The sequence below is a fragment of the Lepidochelys kempii genome, chromosome 5 (assembly GCF_965140265.1).
Source record: "Lepidochelys kempii isolate rLepKem1 chromosome 5, rLepKem1.hap2, whole genome shotgun sequence".
NCBI lineage: Eukaryota > Metazoa > Chordata > Testudines > Cheloniidae > Lepidochelys > Lepidochelys kempii.
In genome coordinates this window covers 36,043,088-36,054,042 of record NC_133260.1, presented here as the reverse complement: position 1 = coordinate 36,054,042, position 10,955 = coordinate 36,043,088, and the positions used below count along the sequence as shown (strand labels likewise).

Genomic DNA, 10,955 nt, shown 5'->3' with positions numbered 1-10,955 from the left:
TGTTATTACATCTACAGTAGGTTCTTCACATTGAAGCAATGTTTGCAACTATTAAATAATAAAACTACATTATGTTAAGAATGCAAAGGAAGCAATCAAGTTAGGAAACACCCGTGTTAAGGTTGCCCTACACAGTCTTAACTCTGCCCTGTGGGTGAATATAATGATCAAGTCTTTGCACCAGATTCTCTGGTGTGATCCAGCTCCTTTTCACCACTTAGTGCAAAGGAGCTGGATTCTGGCTATAAATAGCCAGCACAGAATCTTCTTTTGAAGGAGAAAACTCTGATGGGAATCTGGGCATGATGAGGATATAGAGAAATCAAGGTCAGGTGGAGCAGAGCTATTCCTCACTGATCCACCACTAATGTGAGTTTCTCTAGACTTCTCTGACTCATAGGCACTGGCTCCGTGGCCACTCTAGGGCTCAAGCACCCATGGTAAAAAATAGTGGGTGCTCAGCACCCAGGAGTCGGACATTGAGTGTGCAATGTGGTGAGCTCTGTGCTGCTACCAACTTCCATCCTTGGGGCAGGGAGTCTGTTTATAAACAGAGGCAGGGTGATTAAGATATCGAAAGGTTTGTCATTAAATTAAGAATCATTAGATGATCCTGAAAGCATTTCCAGGCACTCCAGTTAAAAGATAGGAAACAAAGGGTAGGAATAAATGGTCCATTTTCAGAATGGAGAGAAGTCAATAGCGGTGTCCAATGAGGGGCTTGTACAGTGACCAGTGCTTTTCAACATATTCATAAATGATCTGGAAAAAGGGGGTTAACAGTAAGGTGGCAAAGTTTGCAGATGATACAAAATTACTCAAGATAGTTAAATCCAAAACAGACTGCAAAAAGTTACAACCAGATCTCACAAAACAGGGTGACTTGGCAACAAAATGACAGATAAAATTCAATGTTAAATGCAAAGAAATGCATATGGCAAAATATAATCCCAACTATATATTCAAAATGATGGGGCCTAAATTAGCTGTTACCCATCAAAAAAGAGATCTTGGAGTCACTTGCAGTACTCTGGAAGTACGATGCTTCCAAAGTACTGCAAATGTATAAGAATCCTTCTCATTGTGTCCGTATCATCCTGAACTCATGCTCCAGCTTCAGAAGACGTAAAAATTATCTCCAGTCATCAATGGGATAGATGCAACTGAATAATGTAGCTGTCCTTAACGTGCATCAAGATAATACCAGAGAACCAGATGTAAATAAGATTGCTGACAGTTTCATCCAGAAGGCTACAAAGAGACATAATGTCTTTAAACTGGGATGTTAGTGAAGACAGCTTGTAGGTGATTGCAATGGTTTTAATATACTGTAATGCATGATAATGTAATTATGTAGTTCATAGCAATTTAATCATTATTAAAATAGTAAAGATATCAATGATAAACATTCAATAACTAGAATATGAAAGAAGTGTATAAATATGCTGAAAATAGCCTTCCCCCAAAACTGACAGAGTACCCCCCTCAAACATACACACCTCTTCAAAAGCAGCCACCAGCAAAAACAAAAGTCAGCGCCTATGTTCTGACTCATACCAGAACTGGGCTGATGGAGAATCAGGGAACTAGATTTGGCTTTCTGACAGCTTTCCCCAATCCCCTGTGTCAGCACTGCTCAGCTTTTTTTATTGAGTCAGGACCCCTAACTCATTCATTTTACAGGTTAGATGGTGTTCAGTGAACTTATTTTTGCCCTTACTGTTCACTAAGCAGGGTCCTGCATCATCCACAACTTTCTGTCCTTTGCTGGCCCAAATGTGTTCTCATGAGGCCAAAGTAAATTCAGAGTAAATCCATTTTATCATACTTACACAATGGTAATTGCAACTAGACATTGACCCAGTGTAATGCAAAGATCTGAAGGGCTTCTGTCTCATACACTGCACAGAATCCAGCCTGCACACTGAAGAAGGCAGCCAGGCACAGGTCCTGCAGAAAAATATATAACACAGGCCATAGAATTTCCACAACATAATTCCTAGGGTATATCGTTTAGAAAAAAACATCCACTCTTAGTTTAAATATTGTCAGTGATGAGAGATTCTCCATGACCCTTGGTAAGCTATTCCAGTTACTCTCACTGTGTGACAGGTCATGCATGCCCCGCATGGGACTACAGGGGTTAATTCCTATCTTTGGGCCGAGCAGGCCATGCCCCCTTGACCCTGCTGGGTATGCTCTGGCTGGAGGCCAGGTATAAAAGGGAGCAGCCTAGTTCATTTGGGGCTGACCACTGGAGAGGAAGGAGGTGTGATGTAGACTCCTGCTGAAGGATCATTGACACTCCATGACACAGAAGGCAGTCAGATGGCAGTGACTCACAACCCCCAGGCTCTCGGTGCCACAGAGGGAGAAGAGCCTGGGGGAACCATGAGACCACAAGCTGCAGAGAAGTGGATAGGAAGTAACCTAGGGAGGTTTTGCAGGGTGGTGGTTGGAGATCCGGAGACTGTCTCGGTGTGTTTTGGCCGGATCCCCACTGAGCTGGTGGCGGGTAACCCCACCACCGACAGGGCCCTGGCTTGGCACCCCCTATTCTGGCTGCCACCCACCCTGAGGTGGCAGCCTGCCTCACCAGCCCTATGGACTCTGGCCGCTAGGCCGCACAGCCCTGGTTGCGAGGGCCGCCCTATGGACTCTGGCCGCTAGGCCGCACAGCCCTGGTTGCGAGGGCCGCCCTATTGACTCTGGCCACTAGGCCGCACAGCCCTGGTTGGGAGGGCCGCCCTACGGACTCTGGTCTCAAGGCCACACAGCTCTGATTGCAAGGGCTGCCCTATGGACTCTGGCCACTGGGCTGCACAGCCCTGATAGAGAGGACAGATAGAGTGACTTTGGCTGTTAGGCCACATTACTCTGAGACCAGACGGGTCACACAGACCGCATCCCCAAAATGGACAGGGCATGTATGACCCATGACAAACTGTTAAAAAATATTTGCCTTATTTCCAGTCTGAATTGTCTAGCTTCAACTTCCAGCCATGTTATACCTTTCTCTTCTAGAGAATATTTATTAAATATTTGTTCCCCATGGAAATACTTACAGACTATAATCAAGTCACTCATTCTCTTTGTTAATTAAATAGATTGAGCTCCTTAAACCTTTTAGCAATAGACTTGTTTTCTAATCCTATACACATGCTCAGGCCTCTTCTCTGAACCCTCTCAAATTTATTAATATCCTTCTTGAATTGTGGATGCCAGAACTAAACACAGTATTCCAGCAATGGTTGTACCTGTGCCAAATACAGAGGTAAAATAACCTCTCTGCTCCTACTTGAGATTCCCCTTGTTTGTGCATCCCAAGATGGCATTAGCCTTTTTGGCCACAGAATCACACTGGGAGCTCATGGTTAGCCCCCACAACCTCCAAACCTTTTACGGAGTCTCTGCTTCCCAGGATAGAGTCCCACATCCTGTAAGTAGGGCCTACCTTCTTTGTACCTAAATGTATACCTTTATATTTAGCCATATTAAAATGCATAGTTTGCTTGCGGCCATCTTACCAAGTCAACCAGAACACTCTGTGTGAGTGACTTGTCCTCTTCATTATTTACTATACCCCCAATTTTTGTCAGTGATGATTTTGTGTTTTCTTCCAAGCCATTAATAAAAAGGTTAAATAATGTAAGACCAAGAACAAATCCCAGCGGGATTTCACTAGAAACACTGTTCAATGATGATTCCCTGTTTACAATTTTGAGACCTTTCCAGATTTTAATCTATTTAATATGCGCCATGTTAATTTTATATCTAGCTACGTTTTTTAATCAAAATGTTGTGTAGTATCAAGTCAAATGTCTTACAGAAGTCTAAATACGTTATATCAAAACGTTTACCTCGTAATCTCTTCAAAGAAGGTGTCAAGTTAGTTTGTTGGGATCTATTTTCCATAGTCCTTGTTTATTAGCACTAATTATATTACCCTCATTTAAATTCTTTATTAATCGAGTCCCATATCAGCCTCTCCATTATCTAGCCCAGAATTGATGTCAGACTAACCAGCCTACAGCTGGACTCCCTCTCCTTTGGCTTGGACATAGGACTAGGAGAGTAAGTATAAAATGTGTATATTACAAGTTGCATTGTAATATCTCATTAAAACACTGCTAAAACACACCAAACATGTCTACATTAAAAAGGCTTTCTATTTCAACTGACCGTAGTTACTGAGAACGGTTACATTGAACTTTTAAACCTTATCTATTAAATACAGCAAAAAACGTCATTCCCTTTTATTTATGTTCTCCATGCTATTCAAAACTCACTCAGTTAAATAGGTGGGTGGCTGATTAATTAATAAACGACAGAATGTATGCCTACTACAATATTTATATAATAGTCAATTAAGACAGCATTGTCTGTGAACATAGCATATGCCGTTTGGCTTCTAAAATGAGTACATCAGAAGCATCCAAATTGCACTGGCAGTTTTGCACATGCTCTGTTTGCCATAGTGAATCCTCATTCACCCATTGAGATTTCTGTTTGTTTAAAGCCAGCATTCTCATTGCTGATGCTGGGTGATCTGCAGTGTCTTTCTCAGGCCTGATCATAGACAGTTTGCCCCTCTTAAGCTAGTGTTTTTTCAAGACCTAGAAGCTCAATTAGGCCATTTCTGGAGAAGTCTTTTTAATAGGGTCTTTAATTAACAGAATATACCATTCTCACTATGTGAGCGACCGTGTCTTTGCCTTGACAACAACCTGCAGCCGTAAAGTGAATTTAATTCTCAAACAAGAAGATTGGCGACAGCTATCATTGCATATATTGTTTACTGTAATATATGGGATTCTTCCCTGGAAACCACGGAGATGGTATTTGCCTGGTCTAACAGTCAATAATGAGAGAGACCACAATGGATTTTAGTACCTCATCGGTGTTTGATCAGCACAAAGGTAAGTCAATTGCTACTAAAATCCCAGCATCCCTGTTGAAATTGTATGGTTTTGGCTGGTAAATCAATGCCTCATATTTTATGGTGGAGGTCTGGTCTAATATGAATGTCTTATATGTTTATCGTATGTTGTTTCTCTGTGTTTATACAAAAGGGACCTTCTTCCATTAGTGTTAAGGACAGATATTTCTGCCTACTAGTATTGCTTTAAAAATAAAGCAATGATTTCATCAGGAAGAATGACAGCAGTTTTTTAAGGTCAGCTATGAGAGTTGTGTATACAACGGTTGTTACATTAAACTAGAACCAGTTAAAAATGTGGTGTTTGACTTGTACAAAACTAAGTGCCCATTTTCCTAATTAAATTCACCTATTTTGGAATTACAAGATGTAAATAATGAAAGAAATACACACTAACAAGTGATCTTAATTCAGGAACTCTTTAGATGTACTGCACAAATATTACTATGTCTGAACATAAGATATCTAAAATAAGCCCTAGGGCAATGATAAATTTTCTACCCGAATAGGTTGCTATGGAAATATAGATGGATCTTAGTTATCTATTTTGTAGTTAGATTATTTGAATTTTATTTGTTGGGGTGGGGGCTATGCTATATCTAATATAATTTACATCCTTTCTTGCCTAATTCACTAAAGTTCTGTATTCTTTATATTCCCCTTTTTTCACAAAGCAGGAAATTTTCATTGTATAAACAACTATGTTGCATCAAATCTCCGTCTATTTACAAAGCCCCAAAATGACTTATGTGCAATCTTCCCAATCACCAGTATGCATCTGCAAGGTGTACATGCTGATAAAGCAGAGCTGGCCCCAAAACAAAAGGTTCTGGCTTGCTGCGTATGCGAAAAGGCTAACATCAAAATTCTTCCAAATGCAAGCAGTGCACCAAGAATACTGCTTGTTTAGTCTCTTTAACACATCAGCATCCCATTCTGCTGTTTGTGAATAAATTGATATAAATCAGATATATATGCATCAAATTGCAATGGGAATCAGTGACTGTGCAAAACACAGTTTTGTCACGGTCATTTTCTGGATCCATTTTGATTTGCGTTTTTCTCTTAAAGTCTTCTATAGGATTAGAGCATAAGAACGGCCATACTGGGTCAGACCAAAGGTCCATCTAGCCCACTATCCTGTATTCTGACAGTGGCCAATGCCAGGTGCTCCAGAGGGAATGAACAGGTAACCATCAAGTGATCCTTTTCATAGAATATCATAGAATCATAGAATATCAGGGTTGGAAGGGACCTCAGGAGGTCATCTAGTCCAACCCCCTGCTCAAACCAGGACCAATCCCCAACTAAATCATCCCAGCCAGGGCTTCCTCAAGTCTGGCCTTAACAATATCTAAGGAAGGAGATTCCACCACCTCCCTAGGTAACGCATTCCAGTGTTTCACCACCCTCCTAGTGAAAAAGTTTTTCCTAATATCCAACCTAAACCTCCCCCACTGCAACTTGAGACCATTACTCCTTGTTCTGTCATCAGCTACTACTGAGAACAGTCTAGATCCATCCCCTTTGAAACCCCCTTTCACGTAGTTGAAAGCAGCTATCAAATCCCCCCTCAATCTTCTCTTCTGCAGACTAAACAATCCCAGTTCCCTCAGCCTCTCCTCATAAGTCATGTGTTCCAGTCCCCTAATCATTTTTGTTGCCCTCCGCTGGACTCTTTCCAATTTTTCCACATCCTTCTTGTAGTGTGGGGCCCAAAACTGGACACAGTACTCCAGATGAGGCCTCACCAATGTTGAATAGAGGAGAACGATCACATCCCTCAATCTGCTGGCAATGCCCCTACGTATACATCCCAAAATGCCATTGGCCTTCTTGGCAACAAGGGCACACTGTTGACTCATATCCAGCTTCTCGTCCACTGTCACCCCTAGGTCCTTTTCTGCAGAACTGCTGCTGAGCCATTCGGTCCCTAGTCTGTAGCAGTGCATGGGATTCTTCTGTCCTAAGTGCAGGACTCTGCACTTGTCCTTGTTGAACCTCATCAGATTTCTTTTGGCCCAATCCTCCAATTTGTCTAGGTCCCTCTGTATCCTATCCCTACCCTCTAGCATATCTACCACTCCTCCCAGTTTAGTGTCATCTGCAAACTTGCTGAGGATGCAATCCACACCATCCTCCAGATCATTAAAGAAGATATTGAACAAAACCGGCCCCAGGACCGACCCTTGGGGCATTCCACTTGATACCGGATGTCAACTAGACATGGAGCCATTGATCACTACCTGTTGAGCCCGACAAGCTAGCCAACTTTCTATCCACCTTGTAGTGCATCCATCCAGCCCATACTTCTTTAACTTGCTGGCAAGAATACTGTGGGAGACCGTGTCAAAAGCTTTGCTAAAGTTTGTCGCTTTTCCTGTCACTCATTCCCAGCTTCTGGCAAACAGAGGCTAGGAACACCATCCCTGCCCATCCTGACTAATAGCCAATGATAGACCTATCCTCCATGAATTTATCTGGTTCTTTTTTGAACCCTGTTATAGTCTTGGCCTTCACAACATCCTCTGGCAAAGAGTTCCACAGGTTGACTGTGTGTTGTGTTAGGAAATATTTCATTTTGTTTGTTTTAAACCTGTTGCCCATTAATTTCATTTGGTGACCCCTAGTTCTTTCTTTATGTACTTTCTCCACTCCAGTCATGATTTTATAGACCACAATCATATCCCCCACTTAGTCATCTCTTTTCCAAGCTGAAAAGTCCCAGTTTTATTAATCTCTCCTCATACAGAAGTTGTTTCATTCCCCTAATAATTTTTGTTGCCCTTTTCTGAACCTTTTCCAATTCCAATATATCTTTTTGAGATGGGGCAACCACATCTGAACGTAGAATTCAAGATGTGGGCATACCACGGATTTATATAGAGGCAATATGATATTTTCTGTCTTATTATCTATTCCTTTCTTAATGATTCCCAACTTCCTGTTCGTTTTTTTGACTATGACTGCACATTGAGTGGATGTTTTCAGAGAACTGTCAACAATGACTCCAAGATCTCTTTCTTGAGTTGTAACAGCTAATTTAGACCCCATCATTTTATAGGTATAGTTGGGATTGTTTTCCCAGGTATATTACTTTGCATTTATCAACACTGAATTTCATCTGCCATTTTGTTGCCCAGTCACCTAGTTTTGAGAGCTCTTTTGTAGCTTTTTGCAGTCTGCCTGGGACTTAACTAGCTTGAGCAGTTTTGAATCAAAACAGAGATAGAAAAAAACCCATTACTTCATTGTGCTGGCTCTTGCATTTGGTGGGATTCACTCTTCCCACGTAAACATTCTTGCCAAACTTCGTTATTGGTCATTCTGTAGGCCTGGCTTGACATGAATAATTGGCCATGGGTATAGCCTTATTTTTTGGGAGACAGGATTAGGGAAGTAGATAAATCAGGAGGCTGTACACAGAATATCTGTAGTAGCTAAGATAAGAGGGAACATCATTTACAATGAACAAGATAACAATGGATAAAATAAGCCTGGCATATAAATGAGGTAAAAGTAAATTGTGCATGGACAGAGCGTCCTGCACAGGGACTGGTTCCTACAAAGTAAACAAGCCAGTCCCAAAACATGTAATGCAAGGTATAGTAAATGCAGTGTAATACGTAAGCGTGGAAGAAGTTTGTTTTGTAACTTTGGAAGTGCGGTATGCCCTGTACTTGCCCCCTACACTTCAGCCTGATTAACTCAAGTGTAGTTTGATTGTATGCTAATAAAGAAACCTCAGTGATTAGGTCTGGGAGCCTACTGAGTGCATAAGTTTTCAGAATTCACCCCAACAGACTCCTGAGTGGAAAAGGTCTCAGAGGCTACCCCAGCGTACTGGTGCCATGACTCAGTGTGACATTCTGTACCTTAATTGTTATCTTACATATAAAGCGCATCTTGTAAGGTATCAAGGGAAAGGTTATGATCTGCTGAAAGTCATTTCTCTATCCATATATGTATATCATTAATGCATATGAAGTTATGAGAATTGTGTTGTATGGTTGTCACTAAAACATGCTGTATGTTGGGGAAGAATCAGCCACATATTAGCTCCCCAGAGACAACAGCAAGGAAAGTAACCAACACCCAGGCGGGATGTCAATGAGCCCATCAACAACCATTGTCCAACAAGGGAGCTACAATGCAATGACTCACCTGCATGAGGCCACACCAGAGGAATTGCTCAGCCTTGACTGGAGACTCAGCAATGCCCACCCAGACATGCCTGGACTTGTGTTTTCCAAGCACGTGGATTGATGGTATAAAACTGAACACAGGGGGCCCAGGCTGGGCCTTTCTCCTTCACCCACCTACGCGGCAAGCAACAAGGAGACTCTGAAGACTCCAACTGAGGGGACTGCCCCAGATTTCAAGGGTGAAATCTGTGTACTATGAACTGCAGTACCCAGTGGGGTGAGAAAAACTGCTTAATCTAGCTGTTGCCAACTCTAATAGGGATGAGAGTTTAGACTGCATGCTTATATTTTATTTTGGTAACCAGCTCTGACTTTTTGCCTATCACTTATAATCTATCTTTTGTAGCCAAGAAGCTTCTTTTACTGTTTATCTTTACCAGTGAGTCTGTATGAAGTGTGTGGCAAAACTGCCCACATTTGCAAAGGCTGGTATATATGCACTTTCCATTGAAGTAGTAGTGAACCAGTGAATAAAATTCCATTGCTCGTCTTGGGGGGAGGGGGAGGATTTGGCTGGTGCCTTTCCCTGTGTGATTCCCGAGTGGCTCTGGGATCATTCATGCAAACTAGCTGGGTGTGGGGTCTCTACATGCGGTTGTGCTGAGTGATAACACCTGGAGGGGTTTGCTGCTGGTCATTAGCAAGGCATTGTGAGAGACAGCCCAGGCTGGAGAGAGTTAAGGGGTCACAGAGGTCCCATGGTCCCAGGCTGCACCCTGGAGATCCCATCACACTCAGATGCTGTAGTCTGGAGCAGGTAACATATACACCTCACAGCCTAGCATTAAAGGAATGGCACTGGAAGGGTTTAAATATGAACAAGTGGGTACCATGCTGGAGAAGTGGGCTAAATCTAAGGGTGGACCCTCTGGGCTCCTCAGTGAAGTATTAGGGGGAGTTTGGGACCAGGTGAAAAAGGAACTCCAGAGAGTGTTATGGGGATGGGGGGACTGCTTAGAAGAGCACAGCAGAGATCCTTTGAATGCCACTGAAATTTCCAATATGGATTAACTGCTTCTGAATATACTAGGGGGGTGTAACTTGGATACAGTTGTGTAAAAAAGTAACTACAAGCAAAAACAAGGGGTGGGAAGGGAATACCTAGTAAGTTTTAAAAAGAAATACCGCCTGTCACAAATTTCAGCATCGCAATCAGCTTACTAAAGCTTCAGCTAGCTGAGCCACAGAATTAAAACAAGGGCTTTAGAGACAGCAGTAAAACAAAACAGTGCAGTTATCAGGGCGCAAGCCAAAAAGTTCTCACTTCTTGTTTTTTTTTTTTTTTAAAAAAAACTTGTTCAAAGCTTAAATATAAAAATTTGCCGTTTAAAAAAGTAAAAAAATTAAATGGTCTTTGCTTACAATTTGCAATTTACAAAAGGAAAATGTCAGGTGTGTAAAACCATTTTAAAAAAGAAGAAAGTTCAAAGGTTCAGCTGACAAGGCTAAGCCAAGCAAAATTAAAAGATTTATTTGGTCTCTCTTACTAAATTGTTTACAATGTAGCAAGCCACCACAGAATTTAACAAAACATCTCTTTAATAGGTGTGCTAATAATAACACCACATGTAGTATGTGGGCAATACAGCTATATCAGCAGTTCTCAGCCTGTGGGCCACGTGTGCTTTTAAAAAAAAAAAAAAAAAAAGATTTGCTGGTCTGGCAGGGGAGGGGCTGCCTGAGGGAGGGGAGAGAAAATGGCAGCCTGCAGAAGTGCTGCTCCCAGCAGGGGGCTGGTGAGTACTTTAGGGGGCAGGAGAGAGTGGGTCTGTGGGTAGATTGGGCGGGGGGGCCACGCTGGGATTTAGAGT

General features: G+C 42.1%; 1 protein-coding gene across 7 annotated transcripts in view; it reads left to right on the top strand.

Annotated features, from left to right (window-relative positions):
- The first annotated feature begins 4,513 nt into the window (after window positions 1-4,513).
- Window positions 4,514-10,955, top strand: part of ANKRD55 (ankyrin repeat domain 55) — a 69,486-nt gene continuing 63,044 nt past the window's right edge. For all 7 annotated transcript variants that reach the window (XM_073346184.1, XM_073346183.1, XM_073346182.1 and 4 more), the window contains exon 1: window positions 4,514-4,919. In XM_073346184.1, the coding sequence (XP_073202285.1) occupies window positions 4,865-4,919 (55 nt within the window). In that variant the 5' untranslated portion in view covers window positions 4,514-4,864. The remainder of the gene's footprint in view (window positions 4,920-10,955) is intronic.